The 23,247-nt window shown below is 38.4% G+C and overlaps 1 protein-coding gene across 1 annotated transcript in view; it reads left to right on the top strand.

Annotated features, from left to right (window-relative positions):
* MACROD2 (mono-ADP ribosylhydrolase 2) overlaps positions 1-23,247 on the top strand; it is an 890,479-nt gene that overhangs the window by 804,453 nt on the left and 62,779 nt on the right. The window contains 2 exon segments of the mRNA XM_069850139.1: positions 10,151-10,192; positions 17,634-17,714. Coding sequence (XP_069706240.1) covers positions 10,151-10,192; positions 17,634-17,714 — 123 coding nt within the window.

Genomic DNA, 23,247 nt, shown 5'->3' with positions numbered 1-23,247 from the left:
TTTAACTAGTTTAGAAAGTAAAGGGCCCTGGTCCATGCAGAATTTTCTGTTCAGCCCATGAGGTTTTGATGAGAAGCTTTAGTATGTCCTGGTAGAAAAACAGCAAGGGTGAAAGACAGCTTTGGTGGAACAGCGAGCCTTCTGTACTTAAGATGGATCACTGTTCTAACATATTAAGTGCAACAAACAGTGATGGTTTATTCTTTTTACATATTAAGTCCTACCTCCTAGTGGAATGGGGTAGTCCTACCGTTCTTCCTTCAGCTGTGTTGGGAAATGTTCTCTGCTTAATCCAAAAGAATGTCTTGTTGCTTATTTACTACACATCTGAGCCAGAACCGCAGGCAAGAATATTTTAGCTGTCTGAAAGATATGCAAACTGGATTCATTGCTACTAGTATTATGAGCAAGCTTTCTGGGAAAGGAGATGATACTCCTGCCATTTTTTCTCCTGGAATTCTTTGTTTCTTCTAACAGAATGCAGTCTAGATACTAGGCATTGCTTTTGTTACTAAATATGTGGATTTATAAGACTGACCAGGAAATGGTATGACAGTCCCTCTTGAAAAGATAGATTTACAAACATTTACCTTTCAGTGATACATACTTCTAGGATGCTATTCATAGGAGTAAAATTAGGAATATTTGTAAACAGTAGGCAGTTGGAGGTAAATATACCTTTTTTTTTTTCTCTCCTGTATGTTGTGTGTAATTAGCTACTTAAATGTCAGATAGATAATCCTGTAAGGACCTTTGGCAAATGCTTATTTTTTTGTGGTGGATGTTGTATATTTTGAAAGGTTTATCTTAAATTGTAATGCTTAAAGTATTTCTAGGTCTATCACCTATTATCAGTGGATTGGAGAGGGCAATCATTTTTTCTGAAAATGTTCTTTAGACAAAAATAATGTTATAAAGGGTACGTACTGTGAAGCTGCAGCATTCAAGGTTATATTACATTCTTACCACTTTAAACAGGGTAACAAAATTACTTCACTAAAGCATGGCTAAAATTGTTGGAGAGAGGACAGGTTTGCACTTTTATTAGACCAATTGATAGATGGAAGATGCAAGCTTTTAGAAACTGTGTCCTTTCAGAGCTAATGAAAGGATGCTGAGCTGAAGAGCTTGTTCTTTTTTTTTTTTTCTTTTGAGCCATATCAGTTGGTGTTAGAAAAAAGAGAGAGAAATTGCTTCATCTTGAAAAAACTTCCTCTGCTCTCTATTCCAGGTTGTGATATTTAATGCATTTTCTGCTTTTATCCTGGTTGACGAAAACACTGTCACCCCTCTATCCAAAGCATATGGATAAAAGCTACTGTCTTATATTAATCCTTCTGTTACTTCAGGAGGATGCACAGCATCCTTGTTGTGCATAAATGTGCAAATATATTACAATTGCAGAGGAAATTCATTGTTAAGAGATCTGCCAGGCTTGGAATCAAATTGGAAACTGTCTAAATGGCTGAATGAAGGGCTTTGTATTAAAAAGGCAGATCCCTGCACTAATACGTGAGTGAACTCTTAAGCAGTGATTGTAATTTCTGTATTAGTATTGAGAAGCACTGCCCTCTCCACTTAACATGGCAGACTTTACTGGGGCTGAAGCAATCCTCAGTGTGAGCAAAGGAATCATATATTAGCCCTTAGTAAGTGATCCTGTATCAAATGGGTAATTTGTTTGATAAATTTAGCCTCTCTTTTTGCATTTGCAGTGTTCATGAGCCGATTCGTTTCCTTAATTCATCACCTGAATGTATTCCACAAAATATTTTTCATGGGCTTTATTTTACTATGTGGATAGATGCCAAACGGTTTACTGGAAGTACCCGATATCCTTTATCTGAAATTTCACCTGGGTGGTGATTTGCCTCATAAGTCACATGGCTCTGTTTTTTCTGACTCACTCAGGCAGGTGTGCAAAGGCCTCCAGGGCTTGGAGTCCCCCAGACATGGACATTAGAGAGTAAGATGTGGGGGCGTTTGAAATCCCTTTGCCTTCTCCTGCTGATGAGTGGGGGCCATCCCGAAGGTTTTGGTTGCAGCTACTTTTTCTGGCTCCATACAGTTTTCAGGTTGCCACTTTCATGGCTGATAACCAACTGTGTTTTCACAGGTTTAAACTGGAGGCACTCAGACTGTCATCTCCCTTTCTTCACTGCTTTCCCTCACAGAGCTTTCAAGGCCCTGTGGATGGGCTGGGTCCCTTTCCTTTCCAGCGTGATGTATCAAGCCATTGAGAGTGTACTAGGGTACCGCTCAGTATTTACACACTCACAACCATCTGGCCTGCTCTGGACTCCATGCCAGCATTAATGGTCCCCCCAGACTGGAAAGGGGGAGGGAGTCTTGTGTTCAGGAAGAAACTAGGGTGGACTTTCTGGTGGGTGGAAGGCAGCAGTAGTTTTGTGGAAGCTGTGGCACACTGACAATTTCACATGGGTATGAAATGCCCTCTATATGCTTTTCAGCTGTCTTTATATTGAGGATGTCATCCTCAGATGTCTTCTGCAATACCTCTCAATGAAGGACATAATCCAAACCAGCTGGGGAGCAGCACAGCCCGGCTGTTTCCCATGATGGTTCCTCATCTCTCAGTAGCAGAGGCTTCAAAGGAAGCTTTGCCCTTATGGGGGAGCTAGGGGAGCCTGTGCACCTGAACAGGATGTTGGCTTTGCTCCTGCTCTCCCTCACAGCACCTACAGATCCTGATAAAGTGCACTACAACGAAAATACGATACTGTAAAAATTGTGCTCAATCCAGAAGTTTGATATGGCCGTAATGCTTGAAATATCTGTCCATTTCCAAGTGTATCTGAAACAACTTACCTCATAAAATCCAAAACTAACTAAAAGCTAGAGGTGTTCATACAACTGTGAAACATTCTTTTGTCTTCATCTGCCATGTCACTGACTGTGCCAGTACTACCACTCGTTGGGGTTGTTTGTCTTTAGCCCCTTTTGCCAGTGGTTCAATGTAGTGCAAGAGGATGAACAAGCAGCAGCTCAGAAATGGTGCATGGGAGGCAGAGTATGCAATTGATGGCTTGGATCCTGTTTTCAGCATCTTAAGAGATATGCTAACCAAGAAAGAGATCCTAGCACCTTCTAACATAGCAGTGGGTTTCCAGTAGCTAATAAAAAGTAAATGGGCAGTTTCACGCTTCAGTTTGAATCATAATAAAACTCCCTGGTACAATCCCTTCTGAATTGTTTCCAGGCTGACTGCTGACAGAGTGTGGCGGTGTTTTGCAAGTATTGATCACATCAAAATTTGGGCTTGGGTCCTCTGATTGTACATGGTTTGACGGAGGCTTGTAATATTGTCTGCTGTATGGCCTGGAAAATTGTTTCCTGGAATAGTGAGGAAGAAAATGTCTCCTCATTCCTAATAGAGCATTGGCACTGCTTGGAGCAGAGTATGGAAAGACCTATTAAAGCATTGTTGTCAGGAGCTTTGGCTTTGCTAGTGGAACCTCCTCTTTTGCTCCAGTAGCATCTTGTAGACATTTTCATTGTCTCCTTTTGTGAGACTGATGATGGAGCCTACATTCTATCCAGATGTCAGGGAAATGGCTGGTTTTACGTATTATACAAATTCCTGAGCTCTCCAGCTTCTGGAAGACACTCGAATAAGGGCTGCATTGGAATAGCAAAGTGGCAGGTGATGAGGATGCCCTTGAAGGCACAGGAATCATGCAGTTGCAAGGACCAGACTGCTGTATGTATGAACAGTGAGGGAGGGCACAGGGAAGATGAGGAGTGCAGGAATTAAAAGGGTGAATATGGAATGATTATTTACAGTCTCATGTAACACAAGAAGTGAAGGGTGTCACAGGAAATTATGAATCAGAAGGAAAACAAAGGAAGTAGTTTTTCACCCAACACATAGTTAGGGTATAAGAATGTTTGCTATCAGGTGCTGTGAAGACTGTAGGTCTTAAATAGAGTTAAAAAGAGGATTAGCTTGACCAGCAGAGGACTGGTCCAGCAGTAGCTATTAATCACCACAGTCTATATGTTCCCTGTAGGCTCAGGGATAGAGTCATAGGGGGAGGGAGGTGTTTTGCTGTTCTGTTCTGTACTCAGTCCTTTGCACACAGATGCCTGGCAGCAGAAGGTGAACAAACAGAAGCTTTTTCTGTAAATTACTTTACATGAATCATCTTTCATCAGGGATCTTTCCTTCCTGTTGCGTTGCATAGTGTTGTTTCGCATGTGAAACATTCCAAATGTGTTTTGTGTCATGCTCAAAAATACCCTGTGCTCTCCAAGTCACTTCACGTGCCCAAGTGCTTCTAATTGCAGAGGATGCTGTTGAATTTGTGTTTGTCTCATTTGATTGCCTCTGTCTTAAGTTACTGATGAGATTTTGTTAGAAGCTTGTATTTAGAAATGTGTTGCCACATGCAAAACATAACATTTTGTGTGTGACTGCTACATTAGCATACATGTGGGTGAGAAACCCACTTGATCACTTGTATAAACAAAATTCAGTTGTTTTCAGTATTTTAGGACAGGGAGGAAGTGAGGAGGTTTTGCAATAGGTTCTTGTCAACAAACTGGCGTACATTTTCCCAAGGAGTACCTCGTTCCTGTGGTGTAAGGTAGAAGCATGTGGGAAATAGAAATCCAAAGCCAAACCTGGTAGTGAGCACCATTTCCTGCAATGGAACAATGTTGTCCAGTTCACTTGCAGTGGAAACGGTAGATACCGTGTAGCCTTTATATGCAGCTGAGGCTTGTATGTGTATATGCATTTTACAGCAGATCAAGTGATACAGTACATAAAACCCATCTATGTGGTGACAAAAATACCCAGTGCCTAACTTCTCAGAAGTTGGGTACTAAGGATTTCTATTTGATATGGATTCAAAAGCTACAAGCACATTTTACAATCAGTGAGACTGGTGTTGTGGGACTGGTGTAACTAAGCAACACAGGAAGAAAAACTGCGCTGGTGCTGCAGTAAGGCCAGGATGTACAGAGTGTATCAGTTGAAGTTTTTTTATAATCAGACTAAAAAATTTGATTAAACTTGCTTAGTGTCAGGTGGAGGTTTATATAGTGCCTATTGCTCTGTATGCAAGGTTGCCGAGGTAAAGAATACAAATGTTCAGAACCAGAAGTAGTCCTACTTCTTCTTCCAAAGCAGAAAAATGTGCTTCATTTTTAAGGATCTTTTTGTTGCCTTTTTCTTTTGTGTTTTTTTTTCTTCCTCTTATGAGCACTGAGGATGAGGGAAAGCTTTATGGAAAATGTTATTTTTTACAAGGCGATGTGAAAAGAGTTAGGCCTGGGTTTAGTTGATCTCATCTGGCAGAGATTTCCAAATCTGCTTTGTCTCAAAGAAAACATTCCTTTTTTTCTGTGCTATTGGACAGTCAGTTGTATTTTCCCAGCAGAGAAATAAGTTAGAGGAACCAGAACAACCTAAAGAGTTTGTGAGTTCATAGGTTATTGTAAGCCTTATGTGTACATTCGGACTTCATCAAACCTTAGGCCATCCTCATGTGTCTTACTATGTTACAAAAATGTTGGTTTTCTTAGGCCAAGATGGTCATAGAGCCTGTATAGTATTCGGAATCTTCTGTTGGGTAGCAGCAGTGGTCATAAGCAATCAAAAAGAGGTATTTTTCAATTACTAAGGATTGAGAATAGACATGAGATGTGCGATTATAAAGCTTCCTAAGGATATTAGGATGTTCACTTTGATGGGTGAAGCTATGAGACAAATATTTGGAAAGGCAAGTATGGTAGAGACACAAATGGAGAGTGAGAACCCACTTCATCTTTTCAGCTGCTGGAAATTTGATATTATCATGGTTTAGACAGTTTAAATCAGTCAGGTACCCTGGCCCACACTTCTGAGCATTCCAGGACTGGATACAAGAAGCTTTTCTTTTGAGCAAGGTGAGACTGACGCAAGATGAGATTCTTTTTCCTAAGTGTTGTGAGACTGTTGTGCCACTCATCCTCTGTTATTTTAGTGGAAACTGTACAGGCAGATAATGGAATACCTCATAGACATAAGCTTGACAGCAGGAACCTTTTCAGCTGGATCCCTATTTTTGTGTAGCAAACAAAGTGAACAGGATGGCTGCAGCTGTCAGTGCTGAAATATTTTATGGTGTTGGTTTTGGTTTGGGTTTTTTTTTTTTCGGACATGAGCAGTGTGATCACCAACTTGTCCTTTCAGCCTCCTGTACAGCTCTGTCCATCTCTTTGCTCTGTTTGCCAGTGCAGTACACAGACTGCAGAGGGGAGTTTGATCCAGTCTTACAGTGTCCTCCCAGCCCCTCCCCTGTTGTGTTCAGTACATGGAGTCACACTTGCAAGGAGGAGCAGATTGAGACACATGGGTTGGCTCAAAATAAGGAAACATCTGGAAATCAGGAAGCAGAAGAAAGTGCTGAGAAAAGGAACAAATTCTGAAGGATGAGATGAGGCAGCTGAGGAGAGGTTAAAGGAAACCAGGGAGGAGCTGGCAGCATGCAGTGCTGTTACGGGAGAGCTGGCAGCCCGAGATGCAAATCCTGAATGCAGATGAAGCAGCAGCCTCCTGAGTGGGGAGCTGGCTCTTGTGTAAGAGCTTTTCAATGCATGCACAGTTAAAAATAAAAGGTGTTTGTACAGCGTTGACTCTCCGGATGCTAACATGAAGAATAATGCAAATAGAAGTGTGAGCAACAAGGAGGAGGAGGTTTAATGGCTTTGGGGATTAGCAGTGGTATTTAGAGCCTTTCACCTCACTGTTCCTAACATAAATCTTAACACAGATTGATGATTTTAGCCATCTGGCTGGTGTTTGCCTGTATGCAACAACTGGTGAGACAGAGAAAGAACCTGACCAGCAAGGCAAAAGAAAAAAATAAGTTATGTGACAGAAAAGGCATCTTCTTCTCCTGTGTCAGTAAGAGCAGGTACAATGTAATCATTTTGTTTCACAGAGCTCAGCAGGTAACAAGGGAGAGGGGAATGAAAGAATAACAGGCATCACTTAGTACATGACTCTACCAGGGATCCTGTGACATACACAAATGTGTATGCTCTGAGCCGCTTTCTCCCAAATGCAAAGCTATGTGATCCTCAGAAATATTGTTACTCCAGATAACATGAGAGTTAGAGTTTCAATCATAGGTTGCCTCTCAACTGCAAATTATTTCATACTTGACTGGAAACTGTTCTCCCATACATCACCTATCTAATACCTTAATTTTTATGCTGTAGCCCAACTTATAACCAGGAAAATTCTGCACTCTCAACTGGATTGTACATTTTGGGTTAGGTGGCTTCCCTGTATCCTAAGCCTTCTAAATACTGATGCAACTTTTCTTTGGGGTGGGCTGACCCTTGCAGAGAGTCACTGTCAGTTTTCCTCTTGTTCCAGGCTGCAAGGTCTGCCATTACTTTTCCAGTAAATTCATCTTGGCAGAGCTTTCCAAAATTCGGGGCTTTAATGGGGAAGCCACATGAAAAGTTACTGTTCTGCTTCTCCAGAAAGGAGAGTGACTAAGAGTGGTACTTGCATGCGCACACTGTAGCATGTTTTCATAGTCAATTATTTTTCAAGAGCTCTGGAGTAAGGTTGACAGTTAAAGAGGACCTCAGCTCTAGTCTTTCAAATGGGCGAGTTTGGGCAAGAAACATTGGTGATATGTCTTTAAGGAAATGTTTACTGGCATCAAAGATTCACTCTTGGGTTCTTCTGTGGTTTTACTCAATTTTGCTTTGAGGTGAACTGGCTGTGGTGCATATTTCAAGCCAAAGCAAACCTCTAGAAGGTTTCCTCTAGATGGGGTAAAAAAATTGTGGGGAACATAAAAACAAATCTAGGCACTGATTTTGCTTTATATTAGGCATATAGAGCGTCAATAAAAATATTTTTATTTTCTTTTATTTCTTCAGAACCATTAATCAAGAAACTGCCTGTAATACCATTCTTTTAGGGGAAAGTGAATGAATTTTGGATAGATTTCTAAAACATTGGGTTTTATCTCAAGTAATTGGTTTTGACGTAGAGCTCTGACAAATAAACATGTTTATCGCTTCAGCCAGACACAGTAAGATCAGTGAAAGAGATCACTTCATGTTTAACAGGGAAGCATTTTCACCAGATGCATTAATAGTGTGAGATTAAGATTATAGACACGTGAGGTGGCTGGGGAGTGCTGTGCTAGATTCAGATCTAGGGTGGGGTAGAATTTTCAAAGGCATCACAGGGACCATGATCATGTCACCAAGCAGTTCACCAGGATGTAAGGACTTTAATAACTTTCAGCAAACTTAAGTTCTTTTTCCCAGAAAAAAACCATCCCTTAGTTCACAATCAGTTCACAAAATCAGTCTTTACCTCTTCATAATTATATTGCATAATGACTTCACCGCTTTTTAATAGCATCAGATTTCTTGCCTGTGTCCATTATCACCAGTTTAGAAACTATTCTGTTGCTTTGGGAATTGCATTTTCCAAGTCACTTACGGAACTATAATTAAGATCTTCCACAGAAGACCAGGTGATATATGTATGTTAAGATATTATATTCTGCTGATATAGTAGCAGATCTTAGATTAATTTGAAATTTTATCATGCTATTTTCATTATAAACACTTTCATGGAAAGAATGTGTTATTGGAAACTGAATAATTAATAATCTTTCCATTAACCAAATGTTTTCTGAGAGGTTTTTTGAAAAAGGTTTGAGGTTTGTCAGGAGTCCAGTTGAAAAGCCTGTGTCTGTTGAAGTCAATGGTAGAATTCCCATTGGCTTTAACAAGATTTTTCATCTTCTTATGTCAAAAATTATTTCTCAAAGCTCCTTAAAGTTTATATGCACAAATTTGTATTTGTACAGTAGGGATCCATTTGCCTTTATGATCTCCAAAACAATTGCTTGCAGAATAAGGAGAAAGGAAGTAAAATGTGCGGTGACTTCTCAGTCTTGATCCTTTGCACCAGGCTAAAGCATACTGAAGAGGAATGTAACCAGTTGTCATTTAGAGGCTTCTGAAAGTCCTGCCCTCCAGATCATGTCTGAATGAGATGGAAAGAGAAGCATGGATGCAGAACCATCTAGTATAGACTCACAAGCATCCATGAAAATTCTCACACTTGTGATTTTATTGCTTATGGTGAACAGAATTGCCAGTGAAGATCTCTATTATTAACAATTTTTTTCTGTTCTCATGCTACTTAAAATAAAGTTTCAGGCTTCAAAACTTGAATAAAGTGGTGCCTAATCCTCGTAGTGTGTGTCATTGTCTGGATCTCAGCAGAGTTTATAGTGTAAAGATCTGACCCAGTAAATTAAGTTCTAGATATTAATGTTAGTTTCTGTTACTACTGATCATTATATAGCAGAACTCCTTTGGGTTCAAATGGTGATCGTAATGTGCACATATGCAAGTTTGAAAGATGTTAAGCTTTAGATGGAAATCGTAAGCTTGCTAAAGAATTTCTATGTGCCCAAATACATTTAAAAGGGTATAAATGGAGCCTATGTGAATTAGGAAACATAGCTGACATAAATCTCTGTGGTCAATGAGCTGTCCATTAGAAGATTAAGACTCTGGAATATTGAATTATTGAGATGTTAACTAGGGCTAATCATGTTTTCTCTTCATCAAAATAACTTGCAGTAAGAAATATCTTTGTTATTGAATGCAACTTTTTACAAAAGGAGTCTGATTTCTTCATATATCACCATAATAACTGCAAGTGTTCAGTTCTTAGCTAGCCCAAGTCTGGTCTTAAACCAAAGTCACATCTGGCAAATTTATAATAACTTCTTTATGCAGTATGATTTCTGGATAACTAGTTCTCTTCCTAATATATCCAGCTGTTCCTTGGAGACAATGCAAACTGAAACTGGCAAGTAAACTGAGAACTCTGTTAGACAAGAGAATGCAATTTCGTTTCATACAAGTCATAATTCGCAAAATTCTTTAAATTATGCAGAATTTTATTCCCTGCAATTCCTTTTTCTGGTAGTAACAGTCCAATATCAATTCTTTTCCCCTTCTAGATCTTGCTGCAAAATGTTAAATGGGTGGAAGCAAACTAAGATATGGGCAATTTGAAATATGTAATATTTCATTTTTTATGTTCCCTGGTATTCTTATTAATAATTTTATACAATTTTTTTGACAGATGATGCTAATGAAGAAGGCACTGAACGGAGTGAAGAGATAGGTTAGTAAACAATATTTTATGCTAAAATACATCACTTCTCTGAAGCATCAACCAAACTGAAAGAACTTTTTAAATGAATTGCCTTGGTTGTGATAAGCAGTCAAAGGTGTGACTACAACAATTCTTGAGTCATTTGAAATTCTGATTAGTGGCCATGACTTGTTTGCAGTGAAAATGGTAGCGAAACTCTCCCTCAAATTCTTAAATACATTGAAATCAATCGCACAATATTTCAGACGACTCTTTTTGGTCCTACTAGTTTGCTGTTTAAAACAAGTGGCAATGTTTAGGGTGTGTGGATGTAGAAAGACTTGAAATGGAAATGATGGATAAGTGTAAAGGAAAAAAAGGCCTGAAGAACAAGAAAAAGAGAGGACATAGCGTTAGTTATCTCCCATGACAACAAAAGCTTCCAGTCAGAAGACTGCTAATTTTTTGAAGAGAGATTCATCCATTTAATCTTGATCAGGCTTCTTGTAACAGCCCTCTTCTGCACCCTGTGTTACTTTTGCAGCTGCCCTTCACCTTGAGGTTCTTGGGGGACATCTCCTGTTCCATAAGAAACTTCTGTGCAGTGATGCACCTCCTTTTATATGCACTATAGCTTCCCCTACTCTTTTTTTCTGCCTCTCCTTCCAAACCAGCCAGTACCCATACATGCAGTGCACTAGGCATGTGCACTGTCCCACAGGTCTCTGTGACGCTGATCCCACCATAGCCCGGTGGCCATGCAGAAACTTTCAGTTCTTCTCTTTACAGAAGGATACAGGATGAGAAAGGGGAGCTACATGGAGAAAGGCAGAGATATACCAGCCAGAAAACAGAGGTAGAAGCTTTTGAAGCAGTATGTTAGCTGCTTAAATTGGCAGGATTTGTCCTAGAGGCAAATAGATTATGATGATTTATACAACCAGTTAATTAACTTAGAAATTAGAAATATTTGAAGAGTAGTCTGTATGCATAGATGCGAAAACATGGATATACGCAGACAGATATGTGTTACACTGATAGATTAACACATTCTTTTATGGCTGTTCTGGCCTGTTGATTTTATTACATATAATTATAATTGCTTTTTGGTGTCAAGATTGCTGGATAGGAACTTTTAGAAATTTTAATACAATTACTGTGATTGATACAGTTGTATATACATAAAAGTAGAAAAATAAAGACTGTCATTATACTGCAAACATTTGCCAAAGATTATGCTACAGTTGAATTTTCAGTATTCATCTAATATTTTCAATTTAATTTTTTTACAGTTATCATGGTATGTGTATTTTTATAGGCCAAATTAATTTGCATATTTTGTCTTGTTATGTTTATGGAGATTATGCAAATCACATTAATTTTTTTAAAAGCATTTTAAATTAGAATTAAAAGGAAGTACATTTCCACTTAATAGCTGATCTCTTATTTCTTGCCTTGTATCCTTCTCAGCTTCATTAATTTAGGTGAAGCTACATAGCTGCTCTGGGAAATTATCACTGAATTAAGTCATTTGAGGAAGATATTTCTCTACCTGACTGTTTCTTTGTGTATATGAGAAAGACGAGATCATAACTTCCCTGCCCGTAGGGTGCTACAAGCTTCAACAGCACGTACTTGGTTATTTCTTTACCATGTGAAGATATTTTGGGAATCAGTGCATTGATTGGCAGCAATCAATACCTACCTGCCTAAAGAGAGGTATCTTTTATATGTCTGCTCCAATAGTGGGGGAGATAGACAAAGGTTATGCCCTTTGGACATATTGATATATGGACTCTTTAATGATTGTTGGGACTGTAAATACATGAATAATTTCTGCATTGAGAGGAGCTTTCATTTTTCTACTCAGGTTTTTATCAGGATATCTTCTTTTCACTGTTCTAAGGGAAAAATAGAGTAGCAACTTCTAGTAACCACTTCAACATATTAATCAATCATTCTTCATTCCACTTGATTTCATGGGTTATGACTCCAGCAGATGGAGTCAGTAGTTGGCACCAATATTGATAACCCTGTTTTTTTGCAGTGTCCATATCCAATCTGCTTCGAGGTTATTTCTCCAATTCCTGTGCTTAAAGGGAGGAAAACAAAAGAAAAGAAAAAAAAAAAAAAAGAAGAAAGAAATATTGATTTTCTGAAGACCATGTGTTACAGGCTACACATGTGTATAGATCTTTGGCGGGGATTCAAATACTCTAAATCTCACCTAAACTCCTGTGCCTCCAACTTCCTGTTGGCTTGGTGTTTCTCAAAACGAATATCAAACCAAGAGAAAACATGGAGAAGTACAGGGACACAAATGCCATGTAGACTCATTGTATCTGTATCAATTTCTGTTTGAAGAATGTAGTAGAATGAGGTGAAGTTTACAAACTTTGTCCTAATTTAAACCTAGTGGCAAGAGTTAGAGGTAAAACTGCCTGATCCTGGTATGATGTCGGCTGAAACCAGTGGGGATGTGTGTATCCATTTCAGTGCACACCAGACTAGGCCTTGGGAACAGCTAGAGAATTAGCCAGGAATAAGGAATAACAGATGACAGAATGTGTGTGTTATTGAGTGATGGATACATTATGAAAGTAATCTGTCTTGTGTTTGTGCCACCCTGAAATGCAAATACCTCACTACATGCAGAAAAGCCTTTCTTTCTATGATTTCTCATCAAAATAAACAAGGGAATATCATAGTTGCATCTGCCAGCTAACCTCCACTAATATCTACATTAATACTATAAAATCAACAAGCATGAATGATCTTTTTTGTGAGTTAATCACATAGCATCACTGTGTATATTGGATGTACTAGAATGAGAAATACAATTAAAAATAGAAATAACCTAGTCCTATTAGACGTACACACTCATGAACACTCTTTTAATGGTGTTTGACTCATGGGATTTTAATCCATGAGTCTGTTATTCTGAATGTTGTATCTTGTAGCAGCTGCTGTCTTAATGGCACCATTTGCCTGGAGAAGAGGAGGCTGAGGGGTGACCTCATTGCTCTCTACAACTACCTGAAAGGACGTTGTAGAGAGGAGGGTGCTGGCCTCTTCTCTCAAGTGACGGGGGACAGGACAAGAGGGAATGGCCTCAAGCTCCGCCAGGGAGGTTTAGGCTGGACGTTAGGAAAAAATTCTTTACAGAAAGGGTCATTGGGCACTGGAACAGGCTGCCCAGGGAGGTGGTTGATTCACCTTCCCTGGAGGTGTTTAAGGCACAGGTGGACCAGGTGCTGAGGAATATGGTTTAGTGTTTGATAGGAATGGTTGGACTCGATGATCCGGTGGGTCTCTTCCAACCTGGTTATTCTGTGATTCAGTGATTCTGTGATTTAATTCACAGAGCTTTGATGTTCTCATATGTCAAAGAGCTTGATGTTAAAATGGCTTGAGTCAAAGGGCCAGATATAGCAAGTTTGGTCTTGTATGGGTCTACATCTCAGCTTTGCTTTTTGAATTATTTCCTACACAAGCAAAGAGAAGGACCAGGTGACCTAATAGTCTTGTATACCTTTAACTTCAGTAATTTAACATTGCAGAGTAGTGATGCTTAATGTTTTAAGCTCCATTAGGGGAAGATTATACTAAATTTTAACTTCTGAAGGACTTTGCTTTTATAGTTACAGATTCACATATCTATGCATGGAAGTGTGCAAAATAAGTCCTAATATTGCCATAATTGTGTGCGCAATTGCAGTAATTGCATGTGGAAATTATAGAAGCATGTGCTATAATGCAAAGCACGTGCTATAATGCAAAGCACGGTCCAGATTCCTACACAAGAGCATTGCATTATTATGCATTGGCATAAGTTAATTCTCTTATCACTGAAAAAAAACAAATTACACATACAAAACTGTTTCAGTTCTGGATCTGTATTGTCTCTCAACCTGTTCATCTTCACTCTTCACCAGGTACTAAGCCCTTTTGCCCACATCTGAGCTAATGATATTGCACTACTATCTCTCATTTCGCATCTAGTAGTTTTTTGTGATTAATGCCTTACTGGTTATCCAGTTTCTATCCTGGGCATCCTAATTAACCAATACTTTAATTCAGAAGCTAGAGTGGCAGGATGAAGGATCTCATTCACGCTAGTGAGAGAAGCCCTATTATAAACAATGCTCTATAAACAAAGCTTTTCGTTTTATGTTCCACTGTGTGCACAGTCTTATATTTGGACACTTTTTGTGGAGGAAGACTTTCTATTTTTTCCTGAGATTAAAATAGCAATCACTTGTAACCAGGGAGAGTTGAAAGATGTGTGGGATTTTGGGAATAGCTTACTTGGAGACAGACTTTGAGATTTAAGTGGCTTGTTGACCCTCTGAATTAGTCTATAAAGAAGAATAATTTCTCCCAGTGTTAGAGCTCAGAAACCTTTTTGTACAGATGATCGTGATTAGAAAAGCTTTTAATATGATCAGTTCAGACACCTGTCTAGATGTGCTGGTTTTAAACAGAACTTTTCAGGCAAAATTTCTGTAATATTTGGCTAACTGTTCTGAAAGACATACATACTGTTGGAGAGCAGAAAAGGTTAAGAGTTTTATTTTGACCATAACAAAAAACCATTGTTTTGAAGCCTGAACAAATTCTCTTCTGTCTCTGGAATGAGGGAAAATCTGCTAAAAAGCAATGAAATAGTGAATGAAATCTTGTTCTCCTGGGACAGTGCCTCTTCATCCTTTTGTGAGCATTTTAAGGTTATTCATGGAGTGCAAAAGATCATTTCTTTTGAGATAGTAACAGTTCTGACTTCTCTGAATGTTAGCGTCCTTCCTCTCTGTCTTTGTGCTGTCAATTAAGATGTTGGCTATATTATCTAATGTATTCAGATACTCCTGAAAGACTTGGCTGGACATTTGCACTTAATTTGATTGACATGTGACTTGTGGGACTGGAGGAACTCTCACAGATTGTTTAGATGATAAAATTCATCATTAAAGGGGTGAGTGTTGATTGAAATACTCCTATTGATTTGGTCCCCTAATGTGAATTGCCATCTACCAAAAGGGAACATAGCAGGTAGTACAGAGTGGCATTAGAACCAGAGAAGCCATATATTGATGTAGTCCACTATGAACATTCAAGTTACTTCTTAGAAGAATGGGGAAGTGTTGGCAGGAATCAATCTTTAAAAGCCTGGCTATTTTCAGGATTTCTCTTTTGTATTGAAGTTCTTGTTGAAATCTGTCCCCATTGCTCCTGAGTAACCCAATTAAATGGTTAACAAAGCGTGTCTTTATTTGGCAATTTTTACCTTTATTTTCCCCAGAGTATTTCTTGTGGTTACTGCTACATTCTTACCACTCCAGAAATAAATTCATCTTAGTATTTAAAAACTCTTGTTTTCCTCAAAATATTATATCTGAATTTCAAATTCAGATGAGCAAATGTGGTGACATGACACATGACGTCCTGTGTTAAGTGCTGTTGGGAAAGGTCTACCTCCTGATATGAAGCCAAACTTCAAAGCATGTTCTGCTTTGCAGTAACCAGCTGATTGCTAAGTGCCCTCTGTGCCCTGAGTTATACGAAATTTTATAATGAAACGGAAATTCTGTTCTAGAGTATTGTTTTCAAGAACAATATCCAGTTTGGCTTTTTTAGGGTACTGATTATTCCTTAAAATTATGCAAATGAGATGGAATTTAATTATTCACATACTTACTCCATTCTTGATTTTGGAATTTTTGTTGACATTTGGAGCTATTGCTTCATGTAACTTCCTACCAGCTTCCTAATCTGTGGCTCTTCTTTAGGTTTTTTTGGATGTGAGTACTATATAATAACCAGGTTCCCAGGAGGGCATGTAGAGAACATTTCTGAGTTTCCTGGGCTCCATGCAAAGCCAATGATTCACTCCTTTTTTGTCTCTTAAGTGAACACAATATTCCCCTTGACTCTGGAATTTCCCTTTCTCATCTTCACTTACTTCCTTCATACCTCCTGTTTGAAACTTTCAGCATTTTGGTTCGAGATACATGTAGTTGAGAAAGGGTAAAAGATAAAAGGATGGTATCTACAGCTCTCACCAGAGCCAAGACCTTTATGAGAACTGGGAATCTGATTGCTGCAAGACGTTTAAAAACCCAGCGACATACAGAGTAGATGATTATATGGGTTATGTATGCCCGCAGAAGAAATGGGAGTTTTTGGAACACTCTAGCAATTTATAGTACACATGTAGATAGTGTTTTCCCAGTCGCCAATTAGCTAATCAATTTGAGTTAATACCATGATTCTTATTTTCTCACAGCACAGCAATAGGGGTAAATTAAGCAAGGTTACTTGTCTTCCTAAATTTTGTGGTTACGAGTGGTCAAGATTTCTTTCCAGCACACACAAAATTATGTTTTCTTTAGGCTTCTCCTTCACCTAAGCCCTCAATTGGCCACAGGGGAATGGGAGAGTTGACTGAAAGTCAAATGACAGAAAGTAATTTTCTCGTCATGGTTGAGTAGATCCAATAGGTGCAATGAATTGAGTTTTAATTGTCTCCCATTCTCTGCTTTCATGGTTAAGCAACAATATTTGAAGAATGTTTTAATTAGAGAACCTACTTTCATTAGATGTCTTAATTTACAAATGCCTTTTATGGTCAATTTCCAGCTTGGCCTCCTTTTTGTCATCATGGGCTTTCTGTGCTACCAGTTTGTGCCGTGAGCAAACATAGCAAACAAGCATGATTTCTTCATTTATGTAGAAAGGAGATTTTGAAAATGTTTTAGAAAAAATTCATAATTTTTAAAATTTATCTTACTGATGTTAAGCACTGTGAACGTCAGTCCCTAGAAATAGAGGACATCTTAAATTTAACTGGCCTCAGTTACTGTTTTTACTTAGAAGGTTTCCCTTTTCCTCCCATTTTCCTCTTGCTTTCTGACTAAGAGGCTGGAATGGATGTTTTCAACCAGAACATTTCTATCTCATAAAGCTTTCATTTCCTTAACTTTACTTTACTATCAAACTTGCTTCCCTACCTTTCATTTCATTACTAATTTCAGTCAATATTCGTTACAGTGTTATAACATTGAATGAAGAATTGAACTGATGGGAAAAAATCATTTTGTTCAGAGTATTTCTCCACAGTTCCATAATACAGTATAGTCTATATCACGTTAAAAACTAGTAATTAAAACATTAATAAATTTTCTATTTCAGAAGAGATTAAGAGCTTGTGAAGAGGTATGTAATTTTAGTACAGGCTTTCCTCACTGCTGTCATTTCAAAATTAGAGAAAGTTGAGTCCAAGCTTAAAGATACCTATTATGACTTTTATAAGAGATGATAAAGTGATTAATTTTAATAGTAGAAGTATAGAGTTTGGACACTGAATAGGATGCCAAGGTAAAATGTACTCACAGTGGTGGTATCATGCAGAGTCGTATCTGATTAAAAAAAGATTTCAAAGTAATATATGTAATTTTTTTTTATGTTTGAAAAGGATTGGAACAAAAAGACCAGCAGCCATCTCCTACAAAGAGCAAAGCAGAGCAGCCTGAGGACCTGCAAGATGATGCTGAAGGTAGGTGATCTGACAGTTTTTCAGATCTATTAGTCAGTTCTGCAGTTTAGGGGGGAAATTTACTCTGAATTCTTGGGAAATAACTGGAAAACTTTCATTTAAGAATGATTGTTTGCCCACACTTAGAAAGTTCCTTTTGGCCTAGATCATGAGATTCTTCAGAATTCTTCAGAAGTGTATTTCATATTAAGATAGATTCAGAATTACAAATGTTATTTTTATCTGGTGGACAAGTGATTATTGTTGATATTGAATGTGAAATTCCTGCTGTTTTATCTCTAGCTTATTCTGACTTCATGTAATTAATAATACAAAATGTAGTGCATGTTGTACAGGGCTTGGGTTATAGTCTGGTGGGTTAAGTTTGTAAGGTAAATCAGCTGCTGCTGCAAAATACAGAGCAATAAAATTCTTGCTTTCCTTCTCTACAAGAAATTTTTGCTGTATCCTTTTCCACTCCAATTACTGTGTTTATGGCTCTAGACCTTGTGCAGTATATTACATCCGTCCATGGTCAGAAGTCACAGATGCTTAACATTATGCCCATAGTGTTGTTCCTGCATGAGTGCTTTCCTGCACTTGAGTCTTCACAGGGCAGCTTGTCCACTTCTACAGACGTGAATGTGGTCTACATTGTTCTAAAATTGGATCAAAGTAAATTTTTTTTAATCTGTATCTCATTAGGAGAGTTGTTAAAAGATGTTAACTTATGTTATCAAAGACTTATGTTCAGAGTGCAGAGCTTCGCATTGCTTTTGTATGTCTGGAAAAGCAAAATGCCCCACTACTGGAGAATTACCCTTACATGAAATAGTTCGGAGGATGAACCTTAATCTTTATCCATGACAATTCCTTATCATGGATTCTCTTTGACCTAATGTTTCTCAAATGACACATTTTATTCTGCACCTCAACCAGTGGCTCCACCATCTTCATTATTTTGACCTAGGGCTATGCATTCAGCTCCTAAAATATTCTGACAGGGGTATAGTGTGAGTCATAAAGAACAGAAAAATGTTAACATCTATCACTTTAAGTAACTGCTAGTAACATCCTGTCACTAACATTGTGACTGGTTGTTAATGGCAAGTACTTAAAGCAATAGCTGTCATCGCCTGGAAGGTGTGGGGGGACCCAAGAAATCTCATCCTGCTGGTCGACTTCCCTTTCGTGCTGCACTAGACCCAGCTGAAATTAAAATACCAATTTTACATTTGCATTAAAGAATTCAGTGATGACAAACCACATGCCAATTTCTGTGCCGGCTAAATGGCATGTGGTATTGTGGTGTCATTTTCCATATTCTTAAATAGGTGAAACAATAATAGGTTTTATGATATATTTTCATACAGAGTGGGGCTATAAGCTTCCTTGTGTCAGTGTCTTTAAAACAAAAAGAGGAGAAAAAAAGAAGTGTAGCAGAAGATTTTACTACCACTGGAAAAAAAAAGTGATGTTTTCCCACTAACTATTTGTGGCTTACGAGATACAGTTTCCTAGTTTACTATGCCTGTCAGTGTTTCCTGGTGACCTACAGTTCACTTTATGGAGCACAAACAAATGCACTGGAAGGGTGAAGGAAATACTGTGGCAATAGAATGATTGCATTACCCTCGAGCTGCAAAGTGCCTGAACTCCTTGAATTTGATGCTGTACAGTAGATGATGCTGATGCAGAATTGGGGCCTGTAACACATAATCACTGCTGCAAAATTTAATCTATCTGGTTCCTTAGGCAGGAACCAGACCTGTGATGTTTAGGATTTAAAGTCTAAATTTAGACTTCAGGGTGGCTGTGATGGGGAAAAAAAAAGTAATTAAAGTGCTTGCTGAGGGGGGCTAGGGAAGAAACCTGGATCAGATTTCTATGCCATTACCTGTGCTTCTGTTTTGAAGAGGAGTCAAGCAGTTAGGCTCCAGACACTGAATTCCTATAAAGTTGCTGAGTGACTGCAGTCTAATGTAACACACCTGTGAGCCATTTCCATTTAGGTAAATTGGATTTGCACACATTTGTCTGACAGTAGGATTTAGTTTCTGCAGTTCTAATTATTAGTTGTTGGGTTTGACTAATTAAAAGAATTTTTACTGGGGAGTCTTGAAGATTATGAAAGCTGTCAATATGTCACATGAGCCAGAGCTACATGTATGAGTAATTTTATTTAGGCAAGAGTTTGTCTTCACTTTCGAAAAACTCTTTTTTTTTTTAAAAAACAACTTTCAAGTAGCTAATAGATATAACAGTCTCAAATAAAAAATAATAAAGACAAACTTGGCCTGAGGTCAATTTTGTTGAATTTTACTCATAGTAAAACTGAAGTGGTTTGTGTTCAACGTGTTTTAACTTTGAGATAGGTCACATGCTTTGTGTCTCAAGTTTTGGAAAAAAAAAAAGAAAAACAACAGACAACCAGAACCCCACAAACCAACCAACCAAAAATCAGCAAACAATAAAACTCACAACCCATAGCTTTTAGCAATAAAAGCAAGTCCAAAGATGCATGCATTTAACATAAGATTATTTTCCCCTTGGTAACATGACCAGATATAAATTATTTAATAAATATACACTGAGGCACAGGAAGAACCAGATATTTTTTATCTCTGCTTCATTGTTAGTGTCCATTTAGACTGAAGATAGGAATACAACTTGCCATTTTAACAGCCTCATGCATGCCCTTGTGGCAGTTTGTAAAATCTATTCCACTGAGTTCAGTAATTTTTCTGCTGTAATATTTTTCTCCAGCACGCCAAGCTGGTTCATTGGCTAGAAGTAATGGAGCAGTATCTTTTCAATGCATATAAAAGTCTCCGCAGAAGATCACAGAAAGTAGGCTCCTTCATTATTACCCTCTCTGCAATCAAGGAAAGTCAAATAAGTGGCTGTATGTAAGGAGCTTGTTTTGCAGTAAGCTAAAATAAACACTTGACATGTCAATGAAAGCAATTTTATACTGAACCTCTAAAGTATTAACAGCGTCTGTTATTATGTTATTAGATATATTGTTCTCTGTCTTCAGATCATTGATAGAGAAAAGCAAGTGCGAACTGCATAGCAGATTCTCCTGTCAATGGTGGTATTTGTCAGTTTTTCATTGTAGCACAGGTCATTGTCTGTGGAAATGGATAGACTGGATACATAAAGAAACATTCTTTAATCCCAAGTTCCCTGCAGTTTTTCAAGTTTTACATGTGTAAACATGTGGTATAATTTTATATTCCTCCCACCCCAACATTCCCAGGTCCTGGGATAGTGAAATCAGACAGTAATTATTTTGCCTTTCCCTTTGGTCAGGTGCACTCAGTGACCGAGTTATTGTAAAGTCTCAGGTGAGAAAAATGTTTGGCACTGAAAAAACCTTAGCATAACTTAGTTCAGTGGCTTCATAATGAAATCCTCATGTAAGTATCTATGCAAAATGGCAGTACTTGTCACAGAATAACAGCCACGAGTTAGCACAAATGCCACAGATCACCTGTTCTGATCCTACTGGCTGTCACCAAGCAAAAGCAAACAATTTTTACAGAAGTCTGATAAAACAAAAATTTGGATGTTCTTTACTACCTCTCTTAACTACCTCCCAGAATGTCCTTCTACATGTACTAAACAGTGAGATGTGTGCAATAGATTTTCTTGATAGCAGGAGAAGCAAAATTGGTTGTCCTTTCTTTCCGTATGGGATTTCTCAATGAGACAGAAAACAGAGACTGCCCAAAAGCTGCTCCCTCCATTCCCACTATGGTCTGCAGGTGATCAATATTGTATCAAAGATGACTAATATAGCTAATAACAGCAGCACAAATGCCTAATCTTTCTCTTCCTCCAGGAGAAAGATAATCAATCTGTACAACAGAAGCCATTCTTGTGCCTCTTGAGGTCAGGATCCTCCTTCCGCTCCCTCAGGGGATGTGAAGACAGAACTGGAGGCCTGCAAGCTTTTCTCATAAGCTTCTCCCAGAATGAATTACTTTATTCTTCCTGATAGGTTATTGGACTCACACGATCACCTTAGCTGAGGCTCAGTGTATGTCCAGGGAGCCGGTCTGTTGGAATTGCTCATCTAGGATGACCTTTGACTGCTTTCTCTCCACTTGGTGGGAAGGAGAACAGTTTGATGGATCAGCCAAGCTACGAAGGTCAAAATAAACACAAACCACCTTTAAGATAGCTGGTTCTTTTGCCTTATGTGGCCATCACTCTATCAACCCCTTGGCTTTCAAGGGCCATCAAACATCTGAAACATTGCTCAGCAGTGTCAAGAGTCTGAGGCTCACCAACAAGCTCCTGCCTTGCTCAGTGGGCGGTTTGTCCATGAAAGACAGACGTCAATCTAGAGATTGCAGTACACAGTAGAAATGGGGCAAAATGGAGTCATATCTTATCTTGTCAACTCATTGGTTTATCGAGTAGGTTAAGATCCTCACTAAGAGGGAGTCACTCTGGCTCCTTATCCCTTCTCTCAAAAAGGTTTTGTCCAATGACAGAAAAGTTCATAGTCCTGAAACTACAAAATAAAATTTATTTTACAGCTCAGTCCTTTAATTGTGAGATTAATGTAAGGCTTCCCCTTCTTGGTTCTCCTCTATAAACCACAATTTTTGCAGCTCCCTCCCTATCCAGAGAGGGATATAGGATATGCACCTGCAAAAAGTAGCAGTGCCTGGCTTGTGCTGCTTTTCTGTGACATGGGCCTAAGCCTCCCTGGGTCTGGGGTAGGGGTGCGGTGAGTGTGTGTGCATGTGCATACAACAGTATTTGTGTTTTACTGTATTACCATTACAAAGCAATGTTAAAAGCCTCTTTTCTGACAGCCTTCTAGTCCTCCATAGACCTGATTGTCTCTCTCTTTAAGGTACAGATTAATATTAACTCATTTCAACTTCTGATTAATTTTAAAATGTTCCATGGTTAATAGCAAGCAATTCTTCTATCATTTGAGAAATTGTATCTGCATTTCTTCTTTGCATCCCACAGGGTGGTAATATTCTTCAATAAATTTGTGCTCCACTCATAATCTACTAAAAGTGAACATCTAGACACAATTATACTTCAAAAACACTCTCTCTTATTCAGCCTTAAAAGTGCTACTTCTTATTAAGATAGCTTAGAAGTGACTGTATTCTTTTTGCCACCAAACCAAATCCTTAAATAAAATTTTAAATTAAGATAAAGCACTACAGAAGAAATTCCCTGGGAAGTTTGTGTATCAAACATGTCTGTAAAATGTTTCACCTTCATTCAGATTGGTTATATTTAAAGTGATGCTGTTAACTCCTATCCACTTTGGTTGATAGTTTCTTTTTTTCATTTCTGTCCACCATCTCTCTTGGCTGATTACAGCTCTCAGAATATCGCGTGATCACTTTCCACTTAGCCAAGGGAAATACAGGACATTATCTGTATTTTTATTTATATTTGCTCTCTGAGCAAACTCTTCTTAGAAGATTCTTTTCATTGCTGAAGTGGCTTCTACTGTTTCATTAAATTGCCATGTAGTGGCCACACAAGACAGCTATGAAAATGAAGTTCTTTT

Source organism: Phaenicophaeus curvirostris, chromosome 2 (genome assembly GCF_032191515.1).
Source record: "Phaenicophaeus curvirostris isolate KB17595 chromosome 2, BPBGC_Pcur_1.0, whole genome shotgun sequence".
In the NCBI taxonomy this organism is placed as follows: domain Eukaryota; kingdom Metazoa; phylum Chordata; class Aves; order Cuculiformes; family Cuculidae; genus Phaenicophaeus; species Phaenicophaeus curvirostris.
Note: the sequence above shows the minus strand (reverse complement) of the source record. Positions and strands in the feature narration are given on the sequence as shown.